Raw genomic sequence first — 21,567 nt, 5'->3', positions numbered from 1 at the left:
TCAAACCGGAAGTAGCGTAAAGTAAACCGGAAGTCATCTTACTGTCATGGCGGAAGATGGGGCAAAGTATCAGCTGACTCAGGCAAAATATGGTAAAAAGCAAAAGGAAAAAGACGATTCTGACATAGAAGTGGAGGATAATAAAGGTACACATATTACTTACGAACTGAGTAAGTTTCAAAAATTTCGGTTATCAAATGTAAGTGTGTCTTTTAATGTACACGTCACAGTCCGCATTTGTAGCTCTTCAAAATGTCTGCAAATGAAAAACGAAAGTAAGTAGACTCAAAGAAATTCTTATAATACCTGGCTGAGGTCATTGTATTTCATAGAAGGAAGACAGTGATGCAAATGTTTTCATATTGTTTGGTAGTTCGAAAGAATCTGTTACTTGGTCAATGTAAACCTGATTTAGTGGTGTTGTTGTACCTGACTGGGGAATGTCTACCAAGAAAGGAATTAACAACAAACCACAAAATTAAGACAGATATAGCTCTACATATATATGTAAATAAACAAGTCAATTTCATTGAGGATGTACTGTTTTTTCTTTCACTATTTAAAGTGTACCCTGAGAGGTCAGCTATTTTGAGCTTAAGAAATAGTTCTGCACATTGCTGAAAATGCGAATGCCATGGAATGTTCCATTACTGAGAAATTGTGACCTTTCTGAAAAACACACCTTTGGCTGAGAGGTCTTGACCTCGTTTTTGGGCATCCAAACCTGTGACGTAATAAGTTCAACGTTTTTGCTGATGCAGCCATATTGGCATTACTGTGCTACATGTGATTGTGATCTATTTTGGGATTTTCCGGGGTAATTTCTTTGTTTATTTTCGTGAAAGTACTTCACATCTTCGCAATATTTAAGGTAGTGAACGAGGGTTCGGTGAATTAGCACTTAAATCCGCTAAAATGGCTTCCTTTTGAGGAGGGAAGCGTTGTGCTGCGTACGGTTGTGCTACGAAAATTCCCTGGAACGAAAATTCCCCTTGGACGAAAATTCTTCGGTACGAAAATTCCTGACACCATCCTAACACTAACATGGATGGGGTGTCGATGCATGCCTTCCCATTAAATAGGCCAGATTTATGCAAACAATGGATTCAATTTGTCCGGAAGAAGAAAGACATGTGAAAAGGTCCACCAAATTATTCATATTAATGTTCAAAAAACCTCGACGGAAATTCATTTCCAATTCGGTATAGTGTAATGAAAGCAATGGATTGGACTCTGCCGAAAAGAGTTTGACTAAATGACGATGTTATTTTCCTCCTCACTGGATACATCGTCTTGTAATTCCGGTTCAAATCGGTAGGGCTGGATTCCGTCTTCAGAAATAGCATCCACTCCATAATCAGACTCCTCAAAACTCATGTTCAAATCACTATCAGGTGCGGTGTCGTTGTCACTGTCAGTCATGTTGGCTGCCATTTCTGTTGAACTAATGACGTCACGAGTAGAAGCGCCTCGATTCTGCGGAAATGACCATTACGCTGATTAGGTCTGAGCGAACAGGTGAAAATTGACAACTTTGAGCTTTAATAACTCGACACTGGGGCGACGGATTTTGACGGGGTTTTCGTTATTATTATTTTTACGGCATTCTTAACATTATATCTAAATATAAAGTTACACTCATGGTATACTTTATTATAACCCACTAGGAATGTACATTTGTAATAGGATGGAGTAATAAAAACACCCTGCAACCGCTGGGGTTCGAACTAGTGATCCTTTGGTCTTTAGCCAATCACTTGACTAAAGGGAAATTCCTACTAGCTGAGGCCTTAGTAAGGCTACCTGTCCTCTTAACTTCTACACGTTTACAGTTTGCATTTTGCAGTTGAACAAAAGTGTTGAATAAAGACTAACATTTACTTATGGAGGATTAAATCTTGATTAATCAGATGGTGAGCTGTTCAAATTGCTCTATGTCTGTGATCCATCATCTGTCCATCTGCCGTCCATCCCTAAGCAATTTTTTACTATCACTGTTTCTTGTGAAGGATGGGAAATATCTTTCTCAAATTCCATAGATAAGTTCTCTTTGGTCCCTAGTTGTGTACATTTGCTTTTAGGGCTAGAAATAACATAGCTGGCAGGTGGCCATCTTGGATTTTACAATGAAAGTTTGTTATCACTATTTCTCGAGAGATACTGGATGGATGTTTGTCAAGTTATATATGTAAGTTAAATTCCCTTTAGTCACTAGTTTTATTCTGTTTGATGTTTGTTTGGACTAATCAGAAAACCAAAATGGCAGATGGACAGCCATCTTGGATTTTGCTTAATAAAATTTGTTATCACTTTGTTGTGAGAAGCACTGGATAGACCTTTCTCAAATTTCATATGTAAGATCCTTTGGTCCCTAGTTGTGTCAGTTTGTATTTGGACTGATCAGAAAAAACAAAATGGCTGAAGAGCTACCATGTTGGATTTGGCAGTTAAAAGATTGCTATTACTATTTCTTCAGAGAAATGTTCAAATTTTGTATAATTAAGAGCAAAAACAGGAGAGAAGAAGACAGATTAAGCTTTTAAAGAACTAATAAAGATCACTCAATGATGGGTGCCAAGATCCCTGTGAGATATCTTGTTGAATACTGTACAAAATTATACTCCTATTGATCCTGCTTATGATATATTCAATGCACTAAAGTATATGTTTGAAATATATGTAATGTTTTCTTTTCAGACATATCAAAGATACTCCATCGGAAGTTGTCAGATGTTGGGGCCTACTCCTATTCAGCGTTGTGTGCTGTCTCCTTTCTTCAGCTCTTTGAAGACAAATGGCACAAGTATGTATAATTGCTGTGTGTCACAGACATTCATTCTTCTCAAATAGTCGTCATGGGTACATGATATACTGATCCCAAAAAATATGCTGTGTATTGAAATTAAAGGGCCATTGTATTGTTGAAGCTGTTTGAATTTACAAAAAATGGAAAAAAAAATCTGTTCTTTTTTCTAAAGATGATAAAGTCATAACTTTACACTTATAATGTTATTCAAGTCCAAATATAACCCAAATTTCTTAAAGTTTGAAGAGTCTCTCAACTAGATATACAAGATGAACCCCAATGGGTGAGTTTGAAAATGAGCGGGTACACTCAAGTTTTGTAGTATATGAAAACATAATAAATAGCTGACAGTGGCATGGTGAGTGAAATTTGAATGAATATGAGCAAAGTGGTTTAAAGGTAAAAGATGTCAAAATGAGCTGCCTTACTTCAGACAAACAACACAAATTGGCTCTGCATCAGTTAGACAGTGCCTCCAGACATTTAAGATCGCAGTTACATTTGCTGCCATTCAGACACATAGACTGAAATTTTCACTGATTTGTAACTACTTTATTTAAAGTATTATGCTTATCTTCATTAAATTATTTTATTTTTAGAATTATTTTGTGACCATATTTCAAATTCAGTTTATATGACACAGGTTTGTTTGGTAGGGAATTCCTTTGTTGTCGTGTGTCTGTGATTTCATGTGATTTAGATGAAGCAGATGAAGGAGTTAAGAAATATTCAGAGTTACGAAATATTCAGGTGCATAAGATCTGTATTTTCTGTTCACTTTGATGTTCATTTAATCATTATTTAGCACATGTTTTATTTTGATACTCATTTAGGTATAAAGTTTGAAAAATGATAAGCTATACTTATCACTTGCTTGATGAAAATGATACCCCTTTACATAGATATGAAGTGACTATTCAAATGTATAAAAAAAAGCATGTCTGTGAAAGAAGTTTGTTATATGTAAAGGTAGCATACACTAAATGATAACTGTCTGAAATTGAAATTAAATAATTACAATTAACAAAATAGTCGTACATGTATCTATGACACTTAAGTAGGAACTATCTTTTTATAGTGCTTTGTGCCCAAGACTCAGAAATCGTCATGAAATAAAAAAATATTTTTGATGAATCGATAGAGGTTTAATATGGTCTTGGTTCTTGGTTAAAATGATTTTATTATGTACACATGTAAATTACGGAAATTTTCTATTTGAAATATAAATCATGGTTTAAGTATAGACATTTAGATAAAATAAAATGTATTTTCTACTTGCCCATTTATTTTCTCTAGTGACTTCAAGAAAGCCTCCATGGAAAGGATCGTGGAACACTTGCATCTACCCAGCCAGGTTTGTGACAAATTAATGGTAAATTATGAGTGAAATAAAATTTTAATGTAAAGGGTACATCACTTTGTAACACTGGGGTTCTCCAAAGATGAAACGCTTGTGGATGAACTTTATTGTGTTTCCTTTGTAATGTTGGTGTTTTCCTAAAGCCAGAGACTTGGTGATGAATTTAATGTATATGTTTAGTAATGTTGTCATTTACCGCAGGCCAGAGACTCTGTAATGGCCATCATGGAAGGTCAAGGTTTTGATGATGCTCGTCCCTATGTAGACATGGTGTTAGATGAACCAGTCCTGGAAAAGTCTGGAGTGCCGGTTGTTTCAGACCTCATAGCTCTATCAATATCTAATGGTAAGGTTTTGCTCATGTTATATATATCACTGCCTCAACATTCATCTCTTAGTATCTGACGTACTCAGATTTAGGATTGCATACAACAGAGGGTTCTTTTAGTGTAACTGTATGGGTGTACTATCATGATGTATGGATTTACTCTAGATAAAGTATGACTGTACAGTAAATAATGTACAATTTTACTGTAAAAAAAATACACCGTTTTACTGTAAATAATGTTCAGTTTTACTGTAAATAATGCTCAGTTTTACTGTAAATAATGTACAGTTTTACTGTGAATAATGCACAGTTTTTCTGTAAATAATGCTCAATTTTACTGTAAATAATATTCAGTTTTACTGTAAATAATGCTCAGTTTAACTGTAAATAATGTACAGTTTTACTGTAAATAATACTCAGTTTTACTGTAAATAATGTACAGTTTTACTGAAAAGTAATGTTCAGTTTTATTGAAAAGTAATGTTCAGTTTTACTGTAAATAATGCATGGTTTTACTGTGAATAATGCTCAGTGTTACTGTAAATAATGTACAGTTTTACTGTAAATAATGTACAGTTTTACTGTAAATAATGCTCAGATTTACTGTAAATAATGTACAGTTTTACTGTAAATAATGTACAGTTTTACTGTAAATAATGTACAGTTTTACTGTAAATAATTTACAGTTTTACTGTGAATAATGTACAGTTTTACTGAAAAGTAATATTCAGTTTTATTGAAAAGTAATGTTCAGTTTTACTGTAAATAATGCATGGTTTTTCTGTGAATAATGCTCAGTTTTACTGTAAATAATGCTCAGTTTTACTGTAAATAATGTACAGTTTTACTGTGAATAATGAACAGTTTTTCTGTAAATAATGCTCAATTTTACTGTAAATAATATTCAGTTTTACTGTAAATAATGCTCAGTTTAACTGTAAATAATGTACAGTTTTACTGTAAATAATACTCAGTTTTACTGTAAATAATGTACAGTTTTACTGAAAAGTAATGTTCAGTTTTATTGAAAAGTAATGTTCAGTTTTACTGTAAATAATGCATGGTTTTACTGTGAATAATGCTCAGTGTTACTGTAAATAATGTACAGTTTTACTGTAAATAATGTACAGTTTTACTGTAAATAATGCTCAGATTTACTGTAAATAATGTACAGTTTTACTGTAAATAATGTACAGTTTTACTGTAAATAATTTACAGTTTTACTGTGAATAATGTACAGTTTTACTGTAAATAATGTACAGTTTTACTGTAAATAATTTACAGTTTTACTGTGAATAATGTACAGTTTTACTGAAAAGTAATATTCAGTTTTATTGAAAAGTAATGTTCAGTTTTACTGTAAATAATGCATGGTTTTTCTGTGAATAATGCTCAGTTTTACTGTAAATAATGTACAGTTTTACTGTAAATATTGTACAGTTTTACTGTAAATAATTTACAGTTTTACTGTGAATAATGTACAGTTTTACTGAAAAGTAATATTCAGTTTTATTGAAAAGTAATGTTCAGTTTTACTGTAAATAATGCATGGTTTTTCTGTGAATAATGCATGGTTTTTCTGTAAATAATGCTCAGTTTTACTGTAAATAATATTCAGTTTTACTGTAAATAATGCTCAGATTTACTGTAAATAATGCACAGTTTAACTGTAAATAATGCTCTGTTTTACTGTAAATAATGTACAGTTTTACTGTGAATAATGTCCAGTTTTACTGTAAATAATATTCAGTTTTACTGAAAAGTAATGTTCAGTTTTATTGAAAAGTAATGTTCAGTTTTATTGAAAAGTAATGTTCAGTTTTACTGTAAATAATGCACAGTTCCATTGTGAATAATGCTCAGTTTTACTGTAAATAATGTACATTTCTACTGTGAATAATGTACAATTTTTCTGTAAATAATGCTCAGTTTTACTGTAAATAATTTACAGTTTTACTGTAAATAATGCACAGTTTTACTGTGAATATTGCACAGTTTTACTGTGAATTTGTAAATTGCTGTGACATGTTTTGGTACTGTTGTATATTTGTAAATTACTGTGACATGTGTTGGTTCTGGTGTACATTTGTAGGTTGCTGTGACATGTGTTGGTACTGTTGTATATTTGTAGGTTGCTGTGACATGCGTGGTATTGTTTAACATTTGTAGGTTGCTGTGACATGTGTTGGTACTGTTGTACATTTGTAGGTTGCTGTGACATGTGTTGGTACTGTTGTACATTTGTAGGTTGCTGTGACATGTGTTGGTTCTGGTGTACATTTGTAGGTTGCTGTGACATGTGTTGGTTCTGTTGTACATTTGTAGGTTGTTGTGACATGTGTTGGTACTGTTGTACATTTGTAGGTTGCTGTGACATGTGTTGGTTCTGTTGTATATTTGTAGGTTGCTGTGACATGTGTTGGTATTGTTTAACATTTGTAGGTTACTGTGACATGTGTTGGTTCTGTTGTACATTTGTAGGTTGCTGTGACATGTGTTGGTACTGTTGTACATTTGTAGGTTGCTGTGACATGTGTTGGTTCTGGTGTACATTTGTAGGTTGCTGTGACATGTGTTGGTTCTTGTGTACATTTGTAGGTTGCTGTGACATGTGTTGGTTCTGTTGTATATTTGTAGGTTGCTGTAACCTGTGTTGGTATTGTTTAACATTTGTAGGTTGCTGTGACATGTGTTGGTACTGTTGTATATTTGTAGGTTGCTTTGACATGTGTTGGTATTGTTTAACATTTGTAGGTTGCTGTGACATGTGTTGGTACTGTTGTACATTTGTAGGTTGCTGTGACATGTGTTGGTTCTGGTGTACATTTGTAGGTTGCTGTGACATGTGTTGGTTCTTGTGTACATTTGTAGGTTGCTGTGACATGTGTTGGTTCTGTTGTATATTTGTAAGTTGCTGTGATATGTGTTGGTTCTGTTGTACATTTGTAGGTTGCTGTGACATGTGTTGGTTCTGGTGTATATTTGTAGGTTGCTGTGACATGTGTTGGTACTGTTGTACATTTGTAGGTTGCTGTGACATGTGTTGGTTCTGTTGTATATTTGTAGGTTGCTGTAACCTGTGTTGGTATTGTTTAACATTTGTAGGTTGCTGTGACATGTGTTGGTACTGTTGTATATTTGTAGGTTGCTGTGACATGTGTTGGTTCTGGTGTATATTTGTAGGTTGCTGTGACATGTGTTGGTACTGTTGTACATTTGTAGGTTGCTGTGACATGTGTTGGTTCTGTTGTATATTTGTAGGTTGCTGTAACCTGTGTTGGTATTGTTTAACATTTGTAGGTTGCTGTGACATGTGTTGGTACTGTTGTATATTTGTAGGTTGCTGTGACATGTGTTGGTATTGTTTAACATTTGTAGGTTGCTGTGACATGTGTTGGTACTGTTGTACATTTGTAGGTTGCTGTGACATGTGTTGGTTCTGGTGTACATTTGTAGGTTGCTGTGACATGTGTTGGTTCTTGTGTACATTTGTAGGTTGCTGTGACATGTGTTGGTTCTGTTGTATATTTGTAAGTTGCTGTGATATGTGTTGGTTCTGTTGTACATTTGTAGGTTGCTGTGACATGTGTTGGTTCTGGTGTATATTTGTAGGTTGCTGTGACATGTGTTGGTTCTTGTGTACATTTGTAGGTTGCTGTGACATGTGTTGGTTCTGTTGTATATTTGTAGGTTGCTGTGACATGTGTTGGTTCTGTTGTACATTTGTAGGTTGCTGTGACATGTGTTGGTTCTGGTGTATATTTGTAGGTTACTGTGACAAGTATTGGTTCTGGTGTACATTTGTAGGTTGCTGTGACATGTGTTGGTTCTGGTGTATATTTATAGGTTGCTGTGACATGTATTGGATCTGTTGTATATTTGTAGGTTGCTGTGACATGTGTTGGTTCTTGTGTACATTTGTAGGTTGCTGTGACATGTGTTGATTCTGTTGTATATTTGTAGGTTGCTGTGACATGTGTTGGTACTGTTGTATATTTGTAGGTTGCTGTGACATGTGTTGGTATTGTTTAACATTTGTAGGTTGCTGTGACATGTGTTGGTTCTGTTGTACATTTGTAGGTTGCTGTGACATGTTGGTTCTGGTGTATATTTGTAGGTTGCTGTGACATGTGTTGGTACTGTTGTACATTTGTAGGTTGCTGTGACATGTGTTGGTACTGTTGAACATTTGTAGGTTGCTGTGACATGTGTTGGTTCTGTTGTATATTTGTAGGTTGCTGTGACATGTGTTGGTTCTTGTGTACATTTGTAGGTTGCTGTGACATGTATTGGATCTGTTGTATATTTTTAGGTTGCTGTGACATGTGTTGGTTCTGTTTTACATTTGTAGGTTGCTGTGACATGTGTTGGTTCTGTTGTATATTTGTAGGTTGCTGTGACATGTGTTGGTACTGTTGTACATTTGTAGGTTGCTGTGACATGTGTTGGTTCTTGTGTACATTTGTAGGTTACTGTGACATGTGTTGGTACTGTTGTATATTTGTAGGTTGCTGTGACATGTGTTGGTATTGTTTAACATTTGTAGGTTGCTGTGACATGTGTTGGTTCTTGTGTACATTTGTAGGTTGCTGTGACATGTGTTGGTACTGTTGTATATTTGTAGGTTGCTATGACTCACGAATGAGAGTGTTGATCAAACATATCGCTTGGCAGCTGAGAGTTAGCTGGGACACTCTGGAAGAGACAGAGGCGTCAATGGTTGATTCTCTAGACTCCGCCAGCCAGTACACTTATGAGATGTCTGAGTAAGTAATTTACATTATTGAAGATTTTATGTCAAAGAGAAATGGATCTTAGTTTTTATCTGAGAATTAGATTAGGAAAATATCATTGTTGTGTGAAAGACTAAAAATCCTTTGTCACTGAGATTCATTTTCATAGTATTTATATCTTAGTTATATGTAACTTCAACAAGGACTATCTAAAAGGACACACAAATCATATTATAGATAGTTATCTAATAAGTGTTATTTATTTGTGAAAACAATATTAGATTCAGTGTGTAAAATAGTAAACAGATTCATTGTGTAAAATAGTATACAGATTCAGTGTATAAGATAACATACAGGTTCAGGGTGTAAGATAACATACAGGTTCAGGGTGTAATATAACATACAGGTTCAATGTGTAAGATAGCATACAGGTTCAATGTGTAAGATAACATACAGGTTCAGGGTGTAAGATAGCATACAGGTTCAATGTGTAAGATAACATACAGGTTCAGTGTGTAAGAAACATACAGATTCAGTGTGTAAGATAACATACAGATTCAATGTGTAAGATAGCATACAGGTTCAATGTGTAAGAAAACATACAGGTTCTGGGTGTAAGATAACATACAGGTTCAGTGTGTAAGATAACATACAGGTTCAGGGTGTAAGATAGCATACAGGTTCAATGTGTAAGAAAACATACAGGTTCAGGGTGTAAGATAACATACAGGTTCAGTGTGTAAGATTACATACATGTTCAGTGTGTAAAATAACATACAAGTTCAATGTGTAAGATAGCATACAGGTTCAATGTGTAAGATAACATACAGGTTCAGGGTGTAAGATAGCATACAGGTTCAATGTGTAAGATAACATACAGGTTCAGTGTGTAAGAAACATACAGATTCAGTGTGTAAGATAACATACAGATTCAGGTTGTAAGATAGCATACAGGTTCAATGTGTAAGAAAACATACAGGTTCAGGGTGTAAGATAGCATACAGGTTCAATGTGTAAGATAACATACAGGTTCAGTGTGTAAGATAACATACAGGTTCATTGTGTAAGATAACATACAGGTTCAGGGTGTAAGATAACATACAGGTTCAATGTGTAAGAAAACATACTGGTTCAGGGTGTAAGATAGCATACAGGTTCAGTGTGTAAGATAACATACAGGTTCAGGGTGTAAGATAACATACAGGTTCAGGGTGTAAGATAGCATACAGGTTCAATGTGTAAGAAAACATACAGGTTCAGGGTGTAAGATAGCATACAGGTTCAATGTGTAAGATAACATACAGGTTCAGTGTGTAAGATAACATACAGATTCAGTGTTTAAGATAACAAACAGGATCAGGGTGTACAATAGCGTACAGGTTCAATGTGTAAGATAACATACAGGTTCAGGGTTTAATATAGCATACAGGTTCAATGTGTAAGATAATATACTGGTTCATTGTGTAAGATAACATACAGGTTCATTGTGTAAGATAACATACAGGTTCAGGGTGTAAGATAGCATACAGGTTCAATGTGTAAGAAAACATACAGGTTCAGGGTGTAAGATAGCATACAGGTTCAGTGTGTAAGATAACATACAGGTTCAGTGTGTAAGATAACATACAGGTTCAGGGTGTAAGATAGCATACAGGTTCAATGTGTAAGATAACATACAGGTTCAGGGTGTAAGATAGTGTACAGGTTCATAGTGTAAGTTAACATACAGGTTTATTGTGTAAGATAACATTACAGGTTCAGGGTGTAAGATAACATATAGGTTCATTGTAAGATAACATACAGGTTCAGGGTTAAAGATAACATACAGGTTCAGTGTGTAAGGTAGTATACATCCTTATCAAAACAGTATTTTGAATTGTTAGAAGACTGTATTTAATTCTTTTTTTAAAATGATTACTGATTCTTTCCTGTTAACAAGGACAATGAGGTAAAATACTCTCTGTTAGATTATGTTTTATTTCATTTAAATTGTTTTGTAAAAATTCAGTTTAAAAAAGTGATTTTCAACCCAAAATTTTAATTTTTATTTGCTATTTTTATCAATAAATTACTGTTATTGTCATAATCTGCATGTGTTCCTCCACTTCCCACTCCCACACCTTTCTCACCACTGTCCACACCCATACTGTCCACTGTCCACACCCACATCTGTCCACTGTCCACACCCACATCTGTCCCACCACTGTCCACACCCACATCTGTTCTGCCACTGTCCACTCCAACATCTGTCCTGCCACTGTCCACTCCCACATATGTTCTGCCACTGTCCACACCCACATCTGTCCCATTACTGTCCATTCCCACATCTGTCCTGCCACTGTCCATTCTCATATCTGTCCTGCCACTCTCCATACTCATATCTGTTCCATCACTGTCCACACCCACATCTGTCCACAACCACATCTGTCCACTGTCCACACCCACATCTGTCCCACCACTGTCCACACCCACATCTGTTCTGCCACTGTCCACTCCAACATCTGTCCTGCCACTGTCCACTCCTACATATGTTCTGCCACTGTCCACACCCACATCTGTCCACTGTCAACTCCCACTCTGTTCTGCCACTGTCCACTCTCACATCTATCCCAACACTGTCTATTCCGACATCTGTCCTGCCACTGTCCACTCTCACATCTGTCCCAACACTGTCCACTCCCACATCTGTCCTGCCACTGTCCACTCCCACATCTGTCCACTGTCCACTCCCACATCTGTCCCATCTCTGTTCATACCCACATCTATCCCAACACTGTCCATTCCCACATCTGTCCTGCCACTGTCCACTCTCACATCTGTCCTGCCACTGTCCACTCCCACATCTGTCCTGCCCCTGTCCACTCCCACTTCGTCCTGCCTTTGTCCAATCCCACTTCTGTCCTACCACTGTCCACACCCACATCTGTCACATCACTGTCCACACCCATATCTGTCCCATTAATGTCCATTCCCACATCTGTTCTGCGACTGTCCACACCAACATCTGTCCTGCCACTGTCCACACCCATATCTGTTCCATCACTGTCCACACCCATATCTGTCCCACCATTGTCCACTCCCACATCTGTCCACTGTCCACTCCCACATCTGTCCACTGTCCACACCCACATCTGTCCACTGTCAACACCCTCATCTGTCCCATCACTGTCCAATGCCACATCTGTACTGCCACTGTCCACACCCACATCTGTCCTGCCACTGTGCACACCCACATCTGTCTCATCACTGTGCAAACCCACATCTATCCCAACACTGTCCAGTCCTACATCTGTCCCAACACTGTCCACACCCACATCTATCCCAACACTGTCCATTCCGACATCTGTCAAGCCACTGTCCACTCTCACATTTGTCCTGCCACTGTCCACTCCCACATCTGTCCTGCCCCTGTCCACTCCCACTTCGTCCAGCCTTTGTCCACCCCCACATCTGTCCACTGTCCACTCCCACATCTGTCCCATCACTGTCCACACCCACATCTATCCCAACACTGTCCATTCCGACATCTGTCAAGCCACTGTCCACTCTCACATTTGTCCTGCCACTGTCCACTCCCACATCTGTCCTGCCCCTGTCCACTCCCACTTCGTCCGGCCTTTGTCCAATCCCACTTCTGTCCTACCACTGTCCACACCTACATCTGTCCCATCACTGTCCACACCCATATATATCCCATCAATGTCCATTCCCACATCTGTTCTGCCACTTGTCCACACCAACATCTGTCCTGCCACTGTCCACACCCACATCTGTTCTGCCAATGTCCCCACCTATATCTGTTCCATCATTGTCCACACCCACATCTGTCCCACCATTGTCCACTCCCACATCTGTCCACTGTCCATTCTCACATCTGTCCTGCCATTGTCCATACTCACATCTGTCCACTGTCCACACCCACACCTGTCCCATCACTGTCCACATCATTCTCACATCTATCCTGCCACTGTCCATACTCACATTTGTCCCACCACTGTCCATTCCCACATCTGTCCCATCACTGTCCACACCCACATCTGTCCTGCCACTGTCCACACCCACATCTGTCCCATCACTGTCCATTCCCACATCTGTCCTGCCACTGTCCATTCCCACATCTGTCCTGCCACTGTCCATTCTCACATCTGTCCTGCCACTCTCCATACTCACATCTGTTTCATCACTGTCCACACCCACATCTGTCCACTGTCAACTCCCACTGTGTTCTGCCACTGTCCACTCCCACATCTGTCCTACCACTGTCCACAACCACATCTGTCTTGCAACTGTCCACTCCCTCATCTGTCCTACCACTGTCCACTCCCACATCTGTCCCACCATTCTCCACTCCCACATCTGTCCCACCATTGTCCACTCTCACATCTGTCTTGCAACTGTCCACTCCCACATCTGTCCTACCACTGTCCACTCCCACATCTGTCCTACCATTCTCCACTCCCACATCTGTCTATTGTTCATTCCCACATCTGTCTACTGTCCACTCCCACATCTGTACCGCCACTGTCCACACCAACATCTGTTCCGCAACTGTCCACACCCATATCTCTCCTGCCACTGTCCACTTCGATATCTGTCCTGCCACTGTCCACACCCTTATCTGTCCTACCACTGTCCACTGCCACATATGTTCTGCCACAGTCCACTCCCACATCTGCCACTGACCACACCCACATCTGTCCCATCACTGTCCACACCTACATCTGTCCCAACACTGTCCACTCCCACATCTGTCCTGCCACTGTCCACTCCCACATCTGTCCTGCCACTGTCCACTCTTACATCTGTCCAGCCACTGTCCACACCCACATCTATCCCAACACTGTCTATTCCGACATCTGTCCTGCCACTGTCCACTCTCACATCTGTCCCAACACTGTCCACTCCCACATCTGTCCTGCCACTGTCCACTCCCACATCTGTCCACTGTCCACTCCCACATCTGTCCCATCTCTGTTCACACCCACATCTATCCCAACACTGTCCATTCCCACATCTGTCCTGCCACTGTCCACTCTCACATCTGTCCTGCCACTGTCCACTCCCACATCTGTCCTGCCCCTGTCCACTCCCACTTCGTCCTGCCTTTGTCCAATCCCACTTCTGTCCTACCACAGTCCACACCCACATCTGTCACATCACTGTCCACACCCATATCTGTCCCATCAATGTCCATTCCCACATCTGTTCTGCGACTGTCCACTCTCACATCTGTCCCAACACTGTCCACTCCCACATCTGTCCTGCCACTGTCCACTCCCACATCTGTCCACTGTCCACTCCCACTTCTGTCCCATCTCTGTTCACACCCACATCTATCCCAACACTGTCCATTCCGACATCTGTCCTGCCACTGTCCACTCTCACATCTGTCTTGCAACTGTCCACTCCCACATCTGTCCTACCACTGTCCACTCCCACATCTGTCCTACCATTCTCCACTCCCACATCTGTCTATTGTTCATTCCCACATCTGTCCTGCCACTGTTCACTCCCACATCTGTACCGCCACTGTCCACACCAACATCTGTTCCGCAACTGTCCACACCCATATCTCTCCTGCCACTGTCCACTTCGATATCTGTCCTGCCCCTGTCCACTCCCACATCTGTCCACTGCCCTGTCCACTCCCACATCTGTCCCACAATGCCACTGTCCACTCCCACATCTGTCCACATCTGTCCACTCTGTCCTCCACACCCACATCTGTCCCATCACTGTCCACACCCTGCCACTGTCCACTCTCCACATCTGTCCCCACTGTCCACACCCACATCTGTCCCACACCCACATGTCCACACATCTGTCCTGCCACTGTCCACTCCACATCTGTCCACACTGTCCACACCCACATCTGTCCACTGTCCACACATCTGTCCTGCCACTGTCCACTCCCACATCTGTGCCCACTGCCACTGTCCACACCCACATCTGTCCTATCACTGTCCACACCCACATCTGTCCTGTCACTCCCACTGTCTGTCCATCAATGTCCATTCCCACATCTGTCCTGCCACTGTCCACTCTCACATCTGTCCTGCACACTGTCCACTCCCACATCTGTCCTCACTGTCCCTGTCCACTGTCCACTCCCACATCTGTCCACTGTCCACACCCACATCTGTCCACACCCACACCCACATCTGTCCATCACTGTCACTCTGTCCCACCACACCCACATCTATCCTGCCACTGTCCTGCCACTGTCCACTCCCACATCTGTCCTGCCACTGTCCACTCCCACATCTGTCCTACTGTCCACACCCACATCTGTCCCATCACTGTCCATCCCACATCTGTCACCCACTCCCACACTGTCCATTCCCACATCTGTCACTGTCCACTCTCACATCCACATCTGTCCTGCCCCTGTGCACACCTACATCTGTCCCATCACTGTGCACACCTACATCGGTCCCAACACTGTCCAGTCCCACATCTGTCCTGCCACTGTCCACTCCCACATCTGTCCCACTGTCCATCTGTCTGTCCACCCACATCTGTCTGCACTGTCCACACCCACATCTGTCCTGCCACTGTCCACTCCCACATCTGTCCTGTCCACTCCCACATCTGTCCACTGTCCATTCCCACATCTGTCCCACCACTGTCCACACCCCACATCTGTCCTGCCACATGTCCACACCAACATCTGTCCTGCAACTGTCCACACCCACATCTGTCCTGCCACTGTCCACTCCCACACTGTCCTACATCTGTCCTGCCACTGTCCACACCCACATCTGTCCTCACTGTCCCTCCCACATCCACTGTCCACACATCTGTCCCACTGTCCACACCCACATCTGTCCCATCCACTGTCCACACCCACATCTGTCCCACTGTCACTGTCCACACCCACATCTGTCCCACACTCCCACTGTCCACCTGTCCACTCACTGTCCACACCACACCCACATCTGTCCACACCCTCATCTGTCCCATCACTGTCCACTGCCACATCTGTACTGCCACTGTCCACACTCACATCTGTCCTGCCAATGTGCACATCCACATCTGTTCCATCACTGTGCACACCTACATCTGTCCACTGTCCACCCACATCTGTCCCCACACACCCTCCCACTGTCCCACACCCACATCTGCCACACCCACATCTGTCCCATGTCCACACCCATATCTCTCCTGCCACTGTCCACTTCGATATCTGTCCTGCCCCTGTCCACTCCCACATCTGTCCAGCCACTGTCCAATCTCACATCTGTCCACTGTCCACACCCAAATCTGTCCCATCACTTTCCACACCGATATCTGTCCCATCAATGTCAATTCCCACATCTGTCCTGCCACTGTCCACTCCCACATCTGTTCCGCAACTGTACACTCCTACATCTGTCCCATCACTGTCCACACCCACATCTATCCCAACACTGTCCATTCCGACATCTGTCCTGCCACTGTCCACTCTCACATTTGTCCTGCCACTGTCCACTCCCACATCTGTCCTGCCCCTGTCCACTCCCACTTCGTCCAGCCTTTGTCCAATCCCACTTCTGTCCTACCACTGACCACACCTACATCTGTCCTCCATCACTGTCCACACCCATATCTGTCCCATCAATGTCCATTCCCACATCTGTTCTGCCACTGTCCACACCAACATCTGTCCTGCCACTGTCCACACCCACATCTGTTCTGCCAATGTCCCCACCTATATCTGTTCCATCATTGTCCACACCCACATCTGTCCCACCATTGTCCACTCCCACATCTGTCCACTGTCCATTCTCACATCTGTCCTGCCACTGTCCATACTCACATCTGTCCACTGTCCACACTCACACCTGTCCCATCACTGTCCACTGCCACATCTGTGCACACCTACATCGGTCCCAACACTGTCCAGTCCTACATCTGTCCTGCCACTGTCACTCCCTAATCTGTCCTGCCACTGTCCACTCCCACATCTGTTCCGCAACTGTCCACTCCCACATCTGTCCTGTCACTGTCGCCACCCACATCTCTCCCATCCCTGTCCATTCTCACATCTGTCCTGCCACTGTCCATACTCACATTTGTCCCAATACTGTCCACACCCACACCTGTCCCATCACTGTCCACACCCACATCTGTCCCAACAATGTCCATTCCCACATCTGTCCTGTCACTGTCCACACCCACATCTGTCCTGCCACTGTCCACACCCACATCTGTCCCATTACTGTCCATTCCCACATCTGTCCTGCCACTGTCCATTCTCATATCTGTCCTGCCACTCTCCATACTCATATCTGTTCCATCACTGTCCACACCCACATCTGTCCCATCACTGTCCATTCCCACATCTGTCCTGCCACTGTCCATTCTCACATGTGTCCTGCCACTGTCCATTCTCACATCAGTCCTGCCACTCTCCATACTCACATCTTTCCTGCCACTGTGCACACCAACATCTGTCCCATCACGTCCACACCAACATCTGTCCCATCACTGTCCACACCAACATCTGTCCTATCACTGTCCATTCCCACATCTGTCCCAACACTCAATTCCCACATCTGTCCCGACACTGTCCATTCCCACATCTGTCCCAACACTGTCAATTCCCACATCTGTCCTGTCACTGTCCACACCCACATATGTCCCATCACTGCCCACTCCTTAATGTGTCCTTTTCCTTATCCATCCAACCCTGCATAATAAGCATGTAGAGAGTTTTCTGCAAATGCAATGTTTTTGAATGCAAAATTTTACCACTTATTTTTGTTTTTACATTTAACATATTATCCTATTTCATCTTTGAAAATGTTAATGAATTGAAAAGCATGTTGATTAAAACATGTATATCGTACATGTAGATGAAATTCTATGATATTTGTCGATGGATCATGAAACATAGTTCAGTTTGTTCATTTCTGATATTACTCATTGTCTATTGTTTGTTATACATCAGATCAATTAAAGCTTCAAAGTTTGAGCTGAAATATGTAGTGGTATGTCATCTGTACAGTGTTATGTCATCTGTACAGTGGTATGTCATCTGTACAGTGTTATGTCATCTGTACAGTGGTGTGGTGTGTCATCTGTACAGTGGTATGTCATCTGTACAGTGGTATGTCATCTGTACAGTGGTGTGGTGTGTCATCTGTACAGTGGTATGTCATCTGTACACAGTGGTATGTCATCTGTACAGTGGTATGTCATCTGTACAGTGTTGTGTCATCTGTACAGTGGTATGTCATCTGTACAGTGATATGTCATCTGTACAGTGGTATATCATCTGTACACTGTCTTTAATAGTATGTGATATTTGTAAAACAGGGAAGAAAAGAAAGAAAAACAGAAAAATTCAAGAAAGGAAAAAGCCAAACGGTTTGCTCTTATTGGTCTAGCTACAACAGTAGGAGGGACATTGATTGGTAAGTATAGATAATGAGGATATTTTTGAGATTACCTTTTTGGCTCTACCAGCATGATTACCAAGAAAATGTTCCTGTCAGGTTAACTGCAAGATTACCTGGCACTTCGAAAATTCCTGTAACTGTGAGATTACCTGCAACTGTGATATTTCCTATAACTGTGATATTACCTGTAACTGTAAGATTACCTATAACTTTGAGATTACCTGTAACTGTGATATTACCTGTAACTGTGAGATTACCTGTAACTGTGAGATTACCTATAACTGTGAGATTACCTGTAACTGTGAGATTGTCTGTAACTGTGAGATTACCTGTAACTGTGAGATTACCTGTAACTGTGAGATTGCCTGTAACTGTGAGATTACCTGTAACTGTGAGATTACAAGTAACTTTAAGATTACATTTAACTGTGAGATTACCTGTAACTGTGAGATTACTTGTAGCTGTGAGATTACCTGTAACTGTGAGATTACCTGTAAATGTGAGATTACCTGTAACTGTGAGATTACAAGTAACTTTGAGATTACATTTAACTGTGAGATTACCTGTAACTTTGAGATTACATTTAACTGTGAGATTACCTGTAACTGTGAGATTACCTGTAACTGTGAGATTACAAGTAACTTTGAGATTACATTTTACTGTGAGATTACCTGTAACTTTGAGATTACCTGTAAATGTAAATTTACTGGATCTTTGAGATAACCTATAACTGTGAGATTACCTGTAGCTGTGAGATTACCTGTAACTGTGAGATTACCTGTAACTGTGAGATTGCCTGTAACTGTGAGATTACCTGTAACTGTGAGATTACAAGTAACTTTAAGATTACATTTAACTGTGAGATTACCTGTAACTGTGAGATTACCTGTAACTTTGAGATTACCTGTAAATGTAAATTTACTGGATCTTTGAGATAACCTATAACTGTGAGATTACCTGTAGCTGTGAGATTACCTGTAACTGTGAGATTACCTATAATTTTGAGATTACCTGTAAATGTGAGATTACCTGCAACTGTGAGATTACAAGTTACTTTGAGATTACCTGTAACTGTAAGATTACCTATAACTGTGAGATTACCTGTAACTGTGAGATTACCTATAACTGTGAGATTCTCTGTAGCTGTGAGATTACCTGTAACTGTAAGATTACCTATAACTGTGAGATTACCTGTAGCTGTGAGATTACCTATAACTGTGAGATTACCTGTAGCTGTGAGATTACCTGTAACTGTAAGATTACCTATAACTGTGAGATTACCTGTAGCTTTGAGATTACCTGTAGCTGTGAGATTACTCGTATATGTGAGATAATACCTTTAGCTATGAGATTATACCTTTAACTATGAAATTATACTTGTAACTGTGAAAATAACCTGTAATTGTAAGATTACCTGTACCTGTGAGATAAGCTGAATCTTTAAGTTTACCGGTGACAGTGACTTGTAATCAGGTTTGACTGGTGGTCTGGCAGCTCCATTAGTAGCAGCTGGTGCTGGGGCTATCATTGGTGGAACTGGGGCAGCTGTGCTTGGGTCGTCAGCAGGTGTGGCCATCATAGGTTCCCTGTTTGGTGTAGCAGGAGCTGGACTTACAGGTCAGTATAGAGGGGCTGGACTTATAGGTCAGTATAGAGGGACTGGACTTATAGGTCAGTAGAGAGGGGATGGACTTATAGGTCAGTATAGAGGGGCTGGACTTATAGGTCAGTATAGAGGAGCTGGACTTACAGGTCAGTAGATAGGGGCTGGACTTATAGGTCAGTATAGAGGGGCTGGACTTATAGGTCAGTAGAGAGGGACTGGACTTATAGGTCAGTATAGAGGGGCTGGACTTATAGGTCAGTAGAGAGGGACTGGACTTACTGGTCAGTAGAGAGGGACTGGACTTATAGGTCAGTAGAGAGGGACTGGACTTATAGGTCAGTAGAGAGGGACTGGACTTATAGGTCAGTAGAGAGGGACTGGACTTACAAGTCAGTAGAGAGGGACTGGACTTATAGGTCAGTAGAGAGGGACTGGACTTATAGGTCAGTAGAGAGGGACTGGACTTATAGGTCAGTAGAGAGGGACTGGACTTACAAGTCAGTAGAGAGGGACTCGACTCACAGGTCAGTAGAGAGGGACTGGACTTACAGGTCAGTAGAGAGGGACTGGACTTACAAGTCAGTAGAGAGGGACTCGACTCACAGGTCAGTAGAGAGGGACTGGACTTACAGGTCAGTAGAGAGGGACTGGACTTACAGGTCAGTAGAGAGGGACTGGACTTACAGGTTAGTAGAGAGGGACTGGACTTACAAGTCAGTAGAGAGGGACTGGACTTACAGGTCAGTAGAGAGGGACTGGACTTACAAGTCAGTAGAGAGGGACTGGACTTACAGGTCAGTATAGAGGGACTGGACTTACAGGTCAGTATAGAGGGGCTGGACTTATAGGTCAGTATAGAGGGGCTGGACTTATAGGTCATTAGAGAGGGACTGGACTTACAAGTCAGTAGAGAGGGACTGGACTTACAAGTCAGTAGAGAGGGACTGGACTTACAGGTCAGTAGAGAGGGACTGGACTTACAGGTCAGTAGAGAGGGACTGGACTTACAGGTTAGTAGAGAGGGACTGGACTTACAAGTCAGTAGAGAGGGACTGGACTTACAGGTCAGTATAGAGGGACTGGACTTACAAGTCAGTAGAGAGGGACTCGACTCACAGGTCAGTAGAGAGGGTCAGGAATTACAGGTCAGTAGAGAGGGACTGGACTTATATGTCAGTATAGAGGGTCAGGAATTACAGGTCAGTATAGAGGGACTGGACTTACAGATCAGTATAACAGGGCTGGACTTACAGGTCAGTAGAGAGGGACTGGACTTACAAGTCAGTATAGATGGACTGTACTTACAGATCAGTATACAGGACTGGACTTACAGGTCAGTATAGAGGGACTG

At 41.3% G+C, this 21,567-nt stretch overlaps 1 protein-coding gene across 1 annotated transcript in view; it reads left to right on the top strand.

The window, feature by feature from the left end:
* The first annotated feature begins 46 nt into the window (after positions 1-46).
* Positions 47-21,567, top strand: part of LOC132554135 (transmembrane and coiled-coil domain-containing protein 4-like) — a 30,692-nt gene continuing 9,171 nt past the window's right edge. The window contains exons 1-7 of the mRNA XM_060218436.1: positions 47-146; positions 2,698-2,803; positions 4,103-4,160; positions 4,368-4,512; positions 9,119-9,260; positions 18,528-18,625; positions 20,084-20,227. Of these exons, the coding sequence (XP_060074419.1) occupies positions 47-146; positions 2,698-2,803; positions 4,103-4,160; positions 4,368-4,512; positions 9,119-9,260; positions 18,528-18,625; positions 20,084-20,227 (793 nt within the window). The remainder of the gene's footprint in view (positions 147-2,697; positions 2,804-4,102; positions 4,161-4,367; positions 4,513-9,118; positions 9,261-18,527; positions 18,626-20,083; positions 20,228-21,567) is intronic.

This window comes from Ylistrum balloti, unplaced genomic scaffold (genome assembly GCF_031769215.1).
Source record: "Ylistrum balloti isolate Yb309-2 unplaced genomic scaffold, AGI_CSIRO_Ybal_v1 Utg370384, whole genome shotgun sequence".
Taxonomy (NCBI): Eukaryota; Metazoa; Mollusca; class Bivalvia; order Pectinida; family Pectinidae; genus Ylistrum; species Ylistrum balloti.
The sequence above is the reverse complement of the archived record's forward strand: the minus strand, read 5'-3'. Positions and strand labels throughout refer to the sequence as shown.